At 41.5% G+C, this 16,605-nt stretch overlaps 1 protein-coding gene across 2 annotated transcripts; it reads left to right on the top strand.

Annotated features, from left to right (window-relative positions):
- The first annotated feature begins 397 nt into the window (after positions 1 to 397).
- On the top strand, positions 398 to 15,046 carry kcnk10b (potassium channel, subfamily K, member 10b). 2 transcript variants are annotated; one of them, XM_040200156.2, is made up of 7 exons: positions 398 to 576; positions 3,921 to 4,336; positions 11,018 to 11,135; positions 11,759 to 11,919; positions 12,102 to 12,294; positions 12,368 to 12,510; positions 13,210 to 15,046. In XM_040200156.2, coding segments are annotated over exons 1-7 (1,722 nt in total). In that variant the 5' UTR covers positions 398 to 575; the 3' UTR covers positions 13,900 to 15,046. The 2 variants fall into 2 exon arrangements, with proteins under 2 accessions (XP_040056090.1, XP_040056089.1); XM_040200155.2 differs by lacking the exon at positions 398 to 576 and adding an exon at positions 834 to 1,158.
- The last annotated feature ends 1,559 nt before the right edge of the window (positions 15,047 to 16,605 follow it).

Raw genomic sequence — 16,605 nt, forward strand, 5'->3', positions numbered from 1 at the left:
ATATTTCTATAATAGAACAACAGATAATACATCTAAAACCTGTATTTTTCAGAAATAATACTACAGTTCCCACGCATATTCTGAATCCACAGTCTATTGAAATACATTGAATACAATGACTGCATGCAATCATTTATAATGCTTAAAATACAGACTAAAATACGCATATCAATAGTATAGCTCTTCAAATCAAACTGAATTCTGAACTTGAAAATGTGTAACACCTGTAGGACCTTTTGGCTGCATAATCAACTAAAAAAACAACACATTTTGAGCTTTACCGCCTACTGCAAAACACCTGCAGTATCTCAGAGCCTCGTATCCTGAAAACAATATGCGCATCATATAAATTGCTCCCTAAATGTCGTCGTGTGACTTAGTACGGGGGGGGGGACTTGTTCATGGCCATGTAGAAGTTCATAAATGATACACCGTTACATGTGTGTGATGTCATGATTTAAGTCTGCAGCTGATTTGGCGTATACAACTCCCGCCCGACGCCCTGCGCCATGTGCTCCGTCGCCGGATGCTAAACGATGAGATGAGATAATCCCGTTTTGGGGGAAATACGAAAGAGTGAGTATCCCAAAAAAAACAGAGGTTTTATAAAAATGAAGTGAAACGGCTGACGCAAGGCCATAGGAGTAAATACCCCGTAACCGGCAGGTGGAGGGGCGCTTTGGGGGTGGAAGGGAGGAGAGAATCCGTGCCCGTTGTTCGCAATGCCGGCGTGACGCGTGGGGGTAAAGTTGCTTATTCGCGGGCGCACAGGCGGATGATTGTGGACAGGACCGCCGGTGCTGTTGTGTGTCCCCGTGTGATTCGTGATGTGGGGTTGGTCGGTGCGACGGTGAAACGTCTCATCCGCATCTATGAGACAAACACCGCGATGCACGAGCGAGGTGTAGAAAAAAAGGAGGGGGGGACACGGCAGAGACAGACAATGCGGTTATGCGATGCGTTTATTTCTCCGTGTATTTTTTGAGAGCACACACGCGAAGATATGCTGTCCCGAAGACGTGGTTATGTCTTCGTGATTTGGTTATTTTTTTCTTTATTTTTTAAATTTGAGTGAACGCATCGATTTCGATTGAGAACCAAAGATGAAATTTCCAATAGAAAACCCGAGGAAACAAGTTAAATGGGAACCCCAAAAAGGTTTGTTGATACTGCTTTCTTATATACTGCCCGATAACTTTGGATATATTTTATTTAATGGGCTACTCCTAATCTCAGCCCCATGTCATAAATATATAGTCTTCATGAGGGACAATAAATTACATCATGCATTTTTCCCAGGCTTGAACAGTTTGGGCAAAGTTTTATATTCATTATTTTGTTAATTACTCTTGTTCTGTGTTTTATGCTGCAAAAAAAAGGAGATAAAGCAGTGGGAGGTTATTTCTGTATTCTTCACTCTCTGTGTGCTTAGTTGTCCAAGGCAACCCCGCTAGAAGCACAGGGTTAACCACCCCAAGTTGGCAGCAATAACCAGGCCAAAACCGGCAAACATATCTAAAATAAAATAACCTATGTTTGTATTCCATTGGTTGTGACTATCAGACATGTTTTCTGAAACACTTTTATGGTCACCCATAGGGATTTTCTTTACCAAGCAAATAATCGTTTGTGTTTGCTGTGAGTCTAATAATCAAACCGATCCACTAATTGAAACGTCTTCGGTAAACGTTTTATTTTGAAACTTTTTTTGCCGGAAGTGTGGCGCCTTTATGTGGCAGGAAACTTGATTTAGAGTCTTTGGTCATTTAAATACCTACAATTTGTCTAGTACGATATGCCACAAGAGTCGACTTGAGCCAAACCAAAATGTTTTCCTCATGATAATGTCTAGGTTTATATTTTGGTCTTGGGAAAAAAATGCCCTGTACACAGAATATGCACGAGACCTTCTGGAATGTTGGCTGTCCAGTGTGCCGCAACAAAACAGTGTTGTAACATTTTTGTTATCTAAATCCTCATTAGCATCAAACATATTTTATGTTTTACGTTTTAAGCTTCCAGTGATATACTGTATAGAGAGAAAGAGCGAGAGAGGAGAGCGAAAGCAGAAGAGAGAGGGGGAAAGAGAGGGAGGGAGAGAGGGAGAGAGAGGGGGAGAGAGGGAGAGAGAGAGAGAGGCAGAGAGAGGGAGAAAGAGAGGGGGAGAGAGGGGGAGAGTGAAATGAAGAATCAGGGTATCAGATCAAAAGCACCGCTCTCCTTATTTAATTTGGAAAAATCAATAACGAATTTCAGCTGTCTGGAAAGGATATTAGGTGAATACCACGCAGCCTCAAAAATCTTGCAAAGCAAACTATGTTGATCACAATTTAGAATTAGCGTTCTAAACTGAGACAATACACAGTTATTTGTGATGAGAGATCCATCTTTCTGCACAATCTTGCAGTGTTTATCTGCAGCTGCCCTGCTGCATAGAGCACATTTATTCAATTTCACAGAATGAGATCAAAGGTAATTAATGTCTCAGTAAGAGTACTGATGGACTCGTATCAATATGCAGTTGATTTATCAGTAGATTTTCCACTGCATCCGTCAACATGACTGCACCAAATGCAGAAGGTGAAATTGTTTTGGGGTGGTTTCCTTCCTGCAGCTTCACCTCTTCATTTTCAAATTTATCCCACGTCCTCAGTGAAAGTGGCAGGTTTGTGCGTTCCTGGGCTTTTGACATCCCGTTGATCTTATTGATTCACTCATGAGTCTCCATTAGGCTTTAACAAGCATCATAGCTCTTGGATTAGACAATTAGACACTTCCTTGACTCATCAAGGCGGGACATTTCCATGCAATTCACTTACATACTGTATTCCATGAGTGAGCCTATCCCAACAAACCAAGGAGAGGCTCCCGAGAACATATCCGTTAGGTATTCCTACCTAGTTGCATCATGGTAAACAACAGGCTTCACCCATGGCCCTTGAGGCACGTCATGGGTATCAGGGGGGAAGTCTGGAGCTCGGAATATCTCATACAATGCTTTATATTAACGGAATGTCGTTTTTGACTGCCTCCTCGGTGCTACTTGCCTCTTGGTCGACCTGCATGGCTCCCGTGCACATATTATAAAATCAATCCTTAAGCCAATGGCTGAAAGTAGCACTTATCCCCTCCTCTCTTACAGTACATTAGAAAAATGGATCTTGCTTCTCTGTAAAAGGATACATCAATTTGCACCTCCGCGTAGCAATACTGTAAGGGTGTAGTCTCAGATGGTATCTGTAAAGAAATGTTTTAAATCTGGTTTTGATTATGTCAACGAGACATACAGCCATTTCATTATTCTTTCTGTTTTAAAAAAAATTCATAGTTATGTGATCACAATTTTTTCTGCATTGACGTCTTCATTGGATGAGGCTTCAGAGACAGCAGCATTGGCACAGCTGTTGACCAGATAACAGCATTTTTGGATGATAGCTTTGAGTGTCGGCTTTGTGAAGAGCCCTTAATTAGCTCAGAGTAATAGAAAGAAATCACTTTCTAATGCTTCATGCTGTAGGCTGCAGGTTTTCAGAGGCTTGTATAAATGTCCTTATAAAAGAGGCTTCAGTATGCAAAACAGGAGTGTCACTGAAAGATGCAATCGTGTGGTCAAACTCATTCCACGCACTGCTTTTGTTAGTTGCACAATTTTGTTAACACCATCGTGTAATCATTTCAAACTCACTTGAAATTTTCTCAAAACTACATTTCTGAAGATTTCTTCTCACCACTCAATCTGTCTTCACATTTCTACCAGTAACAGATTCAAGCCTTTCGCCAACTGTTCATTTTCCCCTGCCTAAAAATCACTCGAGTCACTCTGGAAGATGCAGAATGTCTGTTTCTGTCTTGATATCCTGCACCACAAAGTGAATGAAAACATAAATTAATCTGTTTCTCTTTCTCTGACTCCTCCCCAGTGGCGGTCCAGACCAACTTGGTCCCTCCCAAAAAGATCCAGGCTGGCATGGCCAAGTCGAGCCTTGTCCAGGCCAGCGTGGCCACCATGCAGAACCCAATGGGCTGTGAGCCGAAGGCCAACGGTCATTGCCCGCTGCCACGCCTGTCCATCTCCTCCCGCTCTGCCAGCGTGGTGGCCAGCATGGACGCCAGCTGTGACGGCGTGGCCGCCGCGCTGCACTCGGTGATGAAGTGGAAGACGGTGCTGGCCGTGTTCATCGTGGTGGTTCTCTACCTGGTCTGTGGGGGTCTGGTCTTCAGGGCTCTGGAGCAGCCGTTTGAGAGCAACCAGAAGAACTCTATCACTCTGGAGAAGGCTTTGTTCCTGAAGACACACCTGTGTGTCTCTCCCGAGGAGCTGGAGGCCCTCATTAAGGTGAGTGATTGGAAGTGGGGATCCGCTTTTGGAGTTTTAGATGAAGTGACAGACACGTCTCACGTCACGCTGCGGGACATGCTCAGACGTCCCTGGAATGTTACATTGCATTTTTTTCCCCATTACAATTTGTAACGAGATAAGTTGAAATGAATTACAATTACATTATGCACAGTTTGAGGGGCAGATAGGAATTAGTCAGACATATCACCTTTGTAGCAACGTTTTCTCGTGTTAGCTATCCGGTAATTCTTCTGTTCTTAATTCATTCGGAAATCATTATCTTGTCACATGATCTTAAAAGCTTAGCTACTACTTCATCGATTGTCCAGATGTTCTTTCAGTAATTAAACCCTCCATCGACTGCTGCTGATTTCTAAGGAAAAATAGCCCGTAACCACATAAAACCTGTCAACAACAACATCTTTTCAAGCGGAACGTCAGCCATATGTATTGTTGTATTATTATTCTTTATAGTTTTAGGGGTCACAATGAACTCAGTCAGAATAATAATATTGATGTATAGACATTATATGTAGTATGAACATGGAGACTAAAGTACTACCTTGAGATGCTACTCTGTGCCAGCCCAGATGAGGACGGTTGACGGGTAAATGTCAGGAGAAGAATTAGAGGCCGGCCCCTCCTTCCACAGGAGGCGGATTAATACCTGCAGGGTCACCAGAGATGCCCATAAGTCTCGGTGACACTTCACATCTGTTGGCAAAAACATTGTACAACACATGCACGTGTTTTCTATTACATAACAGGAAGGTAAAGTAATATTGGAGGAAAGGGCAAAAACACTTCTGTGTCTTTGTTTAATGTGCAAACATCCTACAGTACGTTGTGTATTGCATAACACAATAGTAAGTCGTTTTGGATGGATGGACAGACTGACTGGATTCAATCAATGCTCTTTAAACAAGGGTTTAAAAAGGACCTTAACGCGACAGCCCTTAGTTTTCATAGCTCTTGGGAAAAGGAGGTGTCTATCTTCTTTTTGAAAAGGTTCTGAAATGATGGTGCGTTCTGTAGCTGCTGGCCTTCAACTCTGTCAGTTTGATAAAGATGCTGTTGTTGTTGTTGTTGTGAGTCTGGTTTCTCTCGGCTCCCACTCCAGAGCTTGAGGCATCTTTCCTGAAAATGTCTGGACATGTTTTTTTACTACGTGAGGACATTCCAAAAGAACTTCAGGTGTGTTTGTGCTGCCATGTCATGGCCACACTATCCTTTAATAGAACAGGAGATGGTGTTAGTGTAACCTGAGAAATGGGATAAACACATGTGTGGGTCGTGTGTTAAAAATCAACGTATCTGTCTCAGGCCAACTTGACCCTTCCTTGAAAATTGAAATGAAAACCCTTTACAAAGAGCTTGTGTCCTTCTTATTCGGGTGAATTGCCATGTTCTTGGTCACCCATTTCTTGTTAGTTGGAGTGACAGTGTCCTCAAAGTATGAAACATGAGGTCACTGCATCGCTCAGGAAATGCTTATAATTGTGTTGGTGACCTACACAATTATAAAAATAAATAAAAAAGAATCATCAATCAGTCAGTTCTAAACAACCCCCTTCTTTTTCATTGGGGTCTTTATTGAGTTATACATCTGAATTCCTTGTACCCTCCATAATAAATATATTAGTACATGGAATTACAGAGTGAGGCATTAACAACACCCACGCGTTTTAAAAGAGGAAACTAGCTCACGGACAGAAGAGCACTGTTGTTTTTACTCCAAGAGACGTTTCATCATGTCTTCTACCACGCGATCTTAGGGGCTCAAAGATGAAGGACAATTTTAGCGGCTTAGTGACCCTGATATGTCTGATCATGAAATTAAATATTTCATCAGAATGATTCATTTCGATCTCGAAATGTTAGCAACATGGCATGAGGTGCTTTTATTGTCAACCAACACCCGAAGTGGACTATATAACAAGCAGATTGTAAAAAAAAAAGAAAATCATTCCCATCACATCATGACTTTACTGCGCGTGTCTTTTCCTGGTGTCAGCAGCTTTATTACACAAGGTGTGCGGCTGCTTCATACCCCTCTGGTACCACACGCAGATTCATAGGTTGGGTTTTTAAGGTCACTACCTCAAGGTGACATGAGCAACTGGTTGCGGGATTAGAAAATAATTCACGATGTGTCCGTGGGCAGTTTGCTGAATGGAAAGCTCAATTTTTAAGTGTGGTGACGGTAATAATGGTTATTGCAACTGTTATTTTCCTTGGAGACACGAAGATCAAAGTCCCTTTTATCAACCGTAATTGCAAATTAGCTATATTTTCTGCAGAAAACATTGTGCAATACAGACGATCTTGCTGATGAGAAGGCAACCACCAAAAAAAGGAACACGGTGCTTTTGCAGTCTGAGAATAGTAAATACAGCATTTGTGTTAGTCGACCCCTCCTATTATTTTGAGCTTGAAATACCTCAAAATAGTGAACCGTTCACATGGCGTATAGTTCACTCCACTCTCAGCTGCAATGGTTCTGTTTGGCAGCAGCTTCTTCAACACTGCTCCAGTGAATATTGCACCTCTCTCACCTTCTCCTCACCCACGTTGGTTTAGTTATTCTTTCTCAGAGAAGCATCCTTTGTTCTTCCTCCTTTTCCCCTGCACCTGTGAACCACACATATGCTGTCATAAGATTGTAAAAAAGAAAAATCATTGAGAGTGTTTCCTGAGGAGACGTGGGAAAATAAAACCTTTAGCATAGTGTGCCTGGAATCCTGAGGGAATCAATTATTCATTGCACGAGCCGGCAGTCACAGACCTCCCGTTGCTCGAAGCAGCAGCAGCAGCAACAACAGACTGAACGGATTCATGAACGTAGGATGACGCGTCTCTGTTTGGCCAGAACATTTTTTACATTTTGACACCTGAAAAGTTAAATATAGTAACATAAATAGTTTTTCATATTCATATTGTAGGATATTAGAAATAAACTGACGACCCGGTTCATAAAATTAATAAAATGCATATAGTGTACACCAGAATACAGCCATGATTCTGAAACTGTGTAATCAATAAAGTAATGACAATATTGTAAAACCACTGTAATTCTGCAACTGTAATAGAATAATACCGTTGTACAGATGATTGTATTTTATGTAATGTAATCAACTGGAATGCATGCATGAAATACTTGCGCACAACTGATATTGACTAAGGGTCGAAATCCGAGTTACATTGAACTCAGCAGAAGACCACTCCCAGAGGTGTGGACACTAACTTTCACACCTTTAAGCATTGTTATAAATACCTGTAGGAACCATTGTTCTGGAGTTTGCTGGTGGAGGCTACAGACGGGCACTAGGGATGGTCAAAGGACTGACCTGGGGCCTGTTGGTTGCTGAGACAGCGGCTCCTCAGCTGAGATGTTCTTTTTACCACAACACCATCTCTTTTATTAAATACATTTGATTTTAACCTTTTGATCTGCGATGCCCTCTGTCCGTCCGGCGTTTCTTTTTTGAACACAACTATATATATATGTACACTTTCCTGCAAATAATTAGATGAACTGATGCCAATCTCATGTCTATACCTCATGCTACTGCCAGCTGCTAGTTAGCTTAGCCTAGCATAAAGTACAAGTAAACAGCTAGCCTGACTGAACAACTGAATTTGTACAAAAAGTTTAAAGGCTTTTAGAGGAGCTGGTAGGCAGATTTTCTGAGGACGGAGAAAGGCCGGCTGTTCCCGGTCTGTGCTATGCTAAACCACATAGCTGTGGAATCAAAAGTGGTATTCTCAGTTAATTATTTGCAAGAAATTATTTGGAAAATAAATTTCCAAATTCTCCTGCCTCGTCTCAAATAACCTTTGCCTTTTCTTATGCAATCTCAAGAATCGCCTTCAGGGCATGCTAGTTGACAGGTACTCCATCAAAGAGTCTGTCTGGTCTTTTAACATGTTATATTATTGGTGCGTTCGTGCTGCCTCAAGTCTGTCACTCAGACAAAAATCCTGTGGCGACGCAGCAGCAGTGACTCACTGCTATCGAACTGTTTGACGGAGGAGCTGACAGAAAAATGGCAACTTTCGGGAAGCGTGTGTGTGCGTGAGGTGGCAGAAAGCGGCAGCCTCGCTGCACAGCATGTGTTGACGACGTGTATGTGGGTCCGTGCGCTTCCATTGACCTCCGCGCGTGTGCTTAAGCATCTGTGCTGTCCACCTACCCACTGTGCGCCCACAAAGGCAGCTCAGCTAATTGGCTTTTCCTGCGCCCTCGGGATGACTCACACTTTGGCACAATGTTATTGACATCAGTCAAGCCTCATCTATTTATGACTCACTTAAAATAATAAGTTGAGTTAATAAACTTTTATGAACACTGAGCTACTTGCTGGATACCCGACCAATGTGGAATCAGCTCGTCAGGGGTTTTCACAACGTGCAGCAAAAGTGTACAGAAAAGTTGTCCTCAAATGTCGTGGAAGGTAATTTACGACTTTACGATACTGATTATTTGAAGGACTTGTTTTCTTTTTTATTTAACGCTCCCCACAGTTGAAGAACTTTTGCTACTCTACATTAATTTGATGGTGGCTTTTTACGTGCCAATAAAACCTAACAGTACTTAAGGTAAAATAAATTAGGTGCTTTTTCTGGAATGTTCCGGTGGTTCTTGTCTTTAAGTACAGCTTTGTGCAGGATAATTGAGTTTGTAAAGGACAATTTGTTTATCGTGATAGTTCTACTTTCACTGAAGTAAATGATCTGAGTACATTATCAATGCTTCACTTTACTGTAAAATGATTGTTAAAACAAATGTCTTCAAGGTCAAAAACAGGCAAGATACTTTTGGTAAAGCAATAATGAAATATGTTTCTATCAAAGTCCGATTTTATTTTCTATTCACTTCACAAACATATCTGACCAATTCAAAAGAGCCTTATCTGTGATGGACCAGAGTCGTCCTATTTGGCAGTCAGTTGTGCAGCTTTAATGCTTCAAGGTGGTTTGGGCAAAGCTACAAACATTAGCGATGGTGAGAATTCTGCAGAGTGCTTGGCAGCATGCTGGCTGGATTACTGCCATCACCTGCTGCGAGGCAGAACGATACTCGGACAGGATAAAGATCTGTTAGCGAGAGTTAGCGATCTCTCCAATGGCGTTCAAGTGTAGAATATGAAAACACATATTTAGCCAACATTTGGTGGTGAATTTATTTCAACAATGTCTGTGTGTTTAGTCATGTGAGCAATCAAAATGGATTAGATAGAGACCGTGTTAAACAAAAACACAGTTTTTAATCCCGATTACAGCACAACACAAATCAAAGTGAGCATCTACTGTGTCCCAAAAGAAGGATGTCTGCCTCTAATGCAGTGTGAACTTGGCTGTGAAAAGAAGGAGGAACAGAAATAGACCTTTGAAGTATTCATAGGCATTGTGAGGCTAATTTTAGCACTCCCTTGACTCTAGATTTGGGTTATTTGAGGGTTAATGATTCAATTACCTCTTTAATATTGCCCCACAAAGTAGCTGAATCTACTAAAACTTATGAAAAAATCATTACTGCTATTAGCTAATTTTAGATTTGAAAATCTGTCCTGCCGGGGAGGCTGAACTGATGCAGCTGAGGTAATCCCATGCAAGATTATGAGTAGGCAATCTGCAGCGATGTGTGTGAAAGTGCTCCTCCACTCTGTCTGCTTTGAAATGTATGTCACGAGAGTTGGTACATATTTTATAAGACGTACATCTCCCTAACAGCTTGCATGGATAGAACGGGGGAAGCCCTGAATGAAGAGGAATACTACAAATGTTGGTAAATGTACCGGAACTGTTCCTTACAAAGGCATCCCTCACTTTCATGTCAGTAGAAGGGATGTTTATTTGAGCCCAGAAGTAAAGCTCTAACTATTCTTTGCCATGAAGATAATAACACTGCCCATTAAGAGGGAAATTCAGAGAGAACACATAATAACTTTTCATGGCTACATGATGGAGCTTAGAAGGAGATCACTGAGAATGATGATGCAGTAAATCAGAACATTCCCTTCATAAGTTGTAAAACAAAAAGGGACCAAAGCAAACGGCAACCCAGAGGAAAAGAGCGATAAAGGGATTTCAGCTGCAATATAAAGTCGATGAAGACTTAGTCTGCGTGTAGCGTAAGAACTGTGGGTGAAAAAGCTGTGGATAAACTGCTCCAAGAGGAGAGCAAGCCACTGAATAATGTGCTGACATCTCGCGCTGGACGTCCGTGCATGTACTGAACTATGTCGGGAGGATGGGGGTTTCCCTCGGTTGACCAATGTGGTTCATCTTTTTGTGCGATTAATATCACATTTCCTTTTTTCACATATTTTGCATTTCATACAGTGGATGTTTTCATGAATAAATACAAAGGACATTACTCGAGGACATTACAGGAGGGGGTGAGGGGTAGCAAGAAAACACGTTTCTGCTGCAAAACTACTTGCATTTTGCTGGTCATTCACAAGCTAAGTTGACATCTTTAAGACAACTTACATAGCATCTAGGAATGAGACTTTACTTAAGGCAAGACTTAAAGGTAAAACCTGTAATACTATTGGACAGATCTAATTAATTGTAACTGCAAAAACACAGTTTTGTGACACATGTTTACGATAAATCTAATTAATATTTTCCTCCCCCGTTAATTTTGTCATGTATACGTGTTTCTCTTTCCAGCATGCCATAGATGCTGTGAGTGCTGGAGTGAGTCCTATTGGAGATACATCATTCAATTCCAGTCACTGGGACCTGGGCAGTGCCTTCTTCTTTGCTGGAACTGTAATCACAACCATAGGTAAACAAATAATACACTCTTTAATTCCTTTGTGTTGGTTGCATAAGGTAGTGGTAATGTATAGGTGTAAACAATTCATTAGACTTCAGTCAAAGGTTGATGGCAAAAATCACAAAAAGGGTATCAGAAACCGCACAAAAATGACCTTTGTGGTCAAAATTAGTGTTAAAAGTGTTAAAATGAATGAAAACATATACAGTAGGATGACAAGGAATTGAATAAATTAAATAACGTATTGAAGAAATAATGTGAATTCAACTCATAATACAAAATGCAATGTTATTTTAATTTGAATAAAAAATAAATTTAATTATATACATTTTCATTTCAAAATCTGAATTTTATTTTATTAAGACTATAATAACTAAAAACTAACTCCTTAGACCTGTAAATAGAAATGGAATGGAACATTATCAAGGATACTGACAAAACATACACTGCTGACATGACAAGTCCAAGGGGATCCTAATTGTTGTCTCTGTAGGAGCCTTTTCACATAAGAAAGTTTTGATTGGCACCTGGCTTCAAACACTCCGCCTCCTCTTCGCCACGTCTTCTCTGCCATATCTCTTCACAGTTTTTTCTCCTCTGCTCTTCCTCGTTCTTTCCCTTGTTTGTGACAGGTTATGGAAATATAGCTCCAAGCACGCAGGGTGGAAAAATATTCTGCATCCTTTATGCCATATTTGGCATCCCTCTCTTTGGCTTCTTGTTGGCCGGGATTGGAGACCAGCTGGGCACCATCTTTGTGAAAAGCATCTTGAGGGTTGAGAAGATATTCAGGGTGAGTTGCGAGTCTAAGGTAGTTTCTTGTTGTTGTTTTTTTATTCATATATGCCACTTTTGTAATGGGATGTCTACCCTGTTTCTGATCTGTTTAATTGAAAGGCTTCTATTATTTCCTGTGCCTCTTAGATCTTTTTCGCTTGCATTGTTCTAACATGATCTCCTGTTTGGTTTTCTCAGCAAAAACACAAACAGATCAGCCAGACCAAGATCAGAGTGACCTCCACCATCCTGTTCATCCTGGCTGGCTGCATTGTTTTTGTCACCATCCCTGCTGTCATCTTCAAACACATAGAGGGCTGGACCACACTGGAGTCCATCTACTTTGTTGTGATAACACTCACCACAGTGGGGATAGGAGACTACGTGGCAGGTAGATCCATGCGAGGATCTGTTTCTGTTGTAATGTCGACAGTTTCTTCTAACCATCTTTCCTTCCTGTGCAGGTGGCAATCGTAGGATCGTCTACAGGAAGTGGTACAAGCCTTTGGTGTGGTTCTGGATCTTGGTGGGATTGGCATACTTTGCAGCCGTCCTCAGCATGATTGGAGACTGGCTTCAGATACTGTCTAAAAAGACCAAAGAAGAGGTGAAGTTCGGTCAATGAACCTGCTTACTATCAAATTAGAAATACAGAAAATGAAAAAGTTTGCAGAGGTACGGCTTCCCCCACGTCTGCTCTCTTATTCTGCCAAAATGTTCTGTGTCGAGACAAAAGACACAGAAGAGGAATATATGTACAAGGCTCGCATGAAAAAGATAACTTTTGTCAAAAGCTAATTTCTTCTCATTTTCCCTGAAAACCTGGTTTAGTATTTCTGGGTCAGATGTTCATGACTTAATGAGCAGCAGTCAAAGTAAATGTTTGCATTCAGTCCATCAGGACTTTGAGGTAGTACTTCTGATCCCATTTGATTGACATTGAAGTATTCCTGCGGCTTGCATCACACACACACGTATGTGACATCACCTTCACTGAACTGGTCCCTCGCCACTTCAGCCTGGTGAGAAAATCAGATTTCTAACAAGTACGTAAATGACGTACCTAAAGGTATTCCAAGATTCTGGAAAAAAAAATATTCCAAAATTTAATTGAACTTCTTTCCTTTGTATTGTTGAAATACCAATGCTAGTAGACAAGTAAGCCCTGCTGACTAAAAGCAATTTCAATTTAAAAAATAATATTGTTTAAAATTAGCTTGACAATTGAATGGAAACCCGACCAATGCCCGCTGTGCTGCAGATTGACCCGATGTACCTGACCCTTTTCTCACCTCCGTCCACAAAGGTTGGGGAGATTAAAGCCCACGCAGCAGAGTGGAAGGCAAATGTCCGAGCGGAGTTCCGTGAAACGCGGCGGCGCCTGAGTGTCGAGATCCACGACAAGCTGCAGCGGGCTGCCACCATCCGCAGCATGGAGCGCCGACAGCTCGGCCTGGAGCAGCGAGCGCTCTCCCTGGACATGCTGTCTCCGGAGAAGCGGGCCTTGTTCGCCAGCCTGGACGCCGGCCGCTTCAAGACTTCCTCCCAGGAGAGCATCGACACCAAGCTCAACAACCTGAGGCTGAAGGGGGCCTGCGAGCCGTACGACCAACAGGCGAGCGAGCAGACGCCGCAGACGGCGTCTTCCTCCGAGGAGAACCTCTTCAACCTGCGCTGCGGATCCCTCACCAAGCTGGCCAGACGCAACAGGAACCGCGAGCTGCGGAGGAACATTAACGAAGACGTGCGGCGGGCTAGTGTAGGGGTCAGCAATTGCAGTGCTATGCTGGGAGAGGAGAGGACGGAAGAAGAAGAAGAAGACGGGGAGCCGGACGAGGAAAACAGAGACAGAAAAGTGGAAAACATCAGCCTGACAAACCTGTCACAGAACGCGATGGAGCGCGGGAAGTTGAATGGGTTCGCGCCGGCCAAAGATAGTGAACGACTGGGCATCGAATGGAAGTGTTCTTCAGAGACACGGGGAGAAACGGAGTGAAAGGTAGAGACGAGAACACGGAACAAGAGTGCATGGACCGTTGAGATGTCAGTAAATGTGCCTTTGTGTTTTCCTTCGCTTTGATTGGAACTGCTCCGAGTAAATTCAGTCATGATGCCATAGCCACGGGAAGAAAATGTGCTGCCAAAAAGTGGAGAAGACGGAAGAGGCTGTCGTTAAATTACCTCGCATAGGATGTGACTGTAGGATGGGCAACTCAAAGAACTTTCCTCGCTACAGGAGCTTCATCAGCTTCGATGTCTTTCAGCCTTGACTCTCGTCACACTCGAGAGACACGACGGCTCGTTGTTAATGTCGAATCTTATTTTCCAACCATGTGGGCAGGATATTCAGAGTTCTAGCTTCAGCTCCTCCTTCTTCAGAAAACGTTGCGGATCTACGCTTTGTCATCTTACAATGTGCTGGTTTATTTGTAGCTCGGCTACCAAAGGACTGGGAAGGTGGGAGGTTTTGTTTCTGCTGCATCAGTTTGTCAAACAATAGACACTCACCTGGCTGACATGAACAGTTATTCCTGGTATGTAACTTTGGAAGTGCAAAAAAATAATAATAATAATTTAAAAAAATGAATGAAAAAACAAACATCTCTTAGATCGTGCATGGTTATAAAATAAAACCATAAAAGAAGATTCACATACTTGAAAGCTTGAAATGACAGCTGTAATAATGTTCCTTACTGTTTCGATGAATTAAATGTACTGCTTGCTTTCACAGGCATTTATTATCACCATTGGCCAACAGATTGTCAGCCATGTTGAAAACACCTTTTTTGTAAATGACGTTCACTTTTATCACAAATGTCTTCAGACTTTTAATGAATGAATATGATGCTTTTCATTTTGTACTCATCAAGCATGTTTGCATCCGTGTTTACTCCTTTTTATATAAGCCAAGCACTTAAGTTGAAATGTTTAAGTACAAACTAAACATGTCATGTTTCTTTTATCAAATGTCTTTTCTGAAACACATTTTTGCTTAAATCTTCAAACTGAAGTGTTTTATTGTATGTTAACTCATTGAAAAGACACATTTCTACGTTTTGCTTTTCACACACAGGCTCTGAAACTACTACCCGACGTCTTCTTTAAATCTTTACAAAATGATTAAAAACTAAAGACGAAGTATACACACACTGGTTGTACTTGTACCCTGTTTTATCCTTTTCAGGAGCCAATAAGTTGCTGTGTTTTTTCTTCATGAACATATCACATTAAATGTAGTGAGTGCCTTTTTACAGATAATAAACATGACTTAAGGAATTTAAAAGGCGGTAATCTCTAACGACAGCATGAATGTAGTGATTCCACATGGCCTTTCAAACGCCATTGCTACATAATTCTATCACACATGACAGTAAACTACTGATAGTGATAGGACCACTACTGTTACCCTCGCCCCTTCCGAGACGCGAGAAGTCATAAAAAGTCAAATGGCTCGAATTTGAAAATGATATAGAATTAATAACTAACAGAAGAAATAAAGTATGATTAGTAGAATAATATTCAGTCTCATATGATCATCAATATTGGTTCACAGGAGGCCTCTGCCAGGTCCTTCTCCAGCTCAGCTCCTCCAATCTCCCGGGGGGGCGTGTCCCTTGTGCTGCGGTCGTATGTGATTGGCTGCACATTCGAGCCCAGCTCCTCCCTCGTGAGTTCCTTTCTGCATCACACGACTCCCTCCTGGCTCCATCTGATGGTCGGATCCGAAACCCCTCACTGACCTGACCGATCCCTGTTCACTTAAATATCTAACATCACACAAACTACAAATCTAACAGTAAACATTACTACATGTACTATCATTTCTGCTTAAATAATTCACACAGGTGCAGTCAACCAGGTTGGTAAAGGAAGTAGTATGATTAATAAAACAGATAATCAAGAACATATTCAAAGGTATTCATGAATAGAGTCATTTAAAAAACACATATCCAGTTACTGCTTCAGCCCCTTAGCTTAAGGATCCCAAATGTCTATTTTTGTAGCAGTCGGACACAATTTCTACACATTACCTATAGATACAGTAAATGTTGTTGAATATCAGATATTATTGATTATTTATGCTGGACGTATTGTAGAATTAAACCTTAACCGTAATTATTTACGCACACAAATCTGCTTGACTGCACCTGTTTAAATGAAATGATTGCATTTGACTGTAGCTGACAACACCCTCTTTGAGCTGTCACTTCTTTTTAGATACCCTGAATAAGACTGAGTTCAAACGCAAAGTCTCTTTAGAGGTAATTTTGGATAAGAAATGTGCTTTGGTATTTTGTTGATTACAAGTCTAACCTTTCCTCTTTTCTGGGCCCATATGTTCGATCCAAAGAGCACCTGTTTTTTGTTCAAGCATAAGTGAGGTAGCACTGCTCAGACAAAACTGGTATTCCTCATCTATATTCTAAAAATGTTATTCATAAAAATAAAGGAAACAAATAGATATAGAATCACAGGAAGACACAGAAAACGATACTTCAGCAAAGCATTACTTCTATGCATACTTTATTTTATTCCTTATCCTTATTTTAACTCAACAATTTTACCTCCACCATAAAAAGACACGGATATGATGATGCTGTTATGCAGCTTTTGGGTAATCAAACATGATCCCTTATGTAACGGAACGAATGTGACTCATTGCCTGTCGCGGGATGCTGGAGCTCAAGGTCTCCATCCATGT

The sequence above is a fragment of the Gasterosteus aculeatus genome, chromosome 15, assembly GCF_964276395.1.
Source record: "Gasterosteus aculeatus chromosome 15, fGasAcu3.hap1.1, whole genome shotgun sequence".
In the NCBI taxonomy this organism is placed as follows: Eukaryota; Metazoa; Chordata; class Actinopteri; order Perciformes; family Gasterosteidae; genus Gasterosteus; species Gasterosteus aculeatus.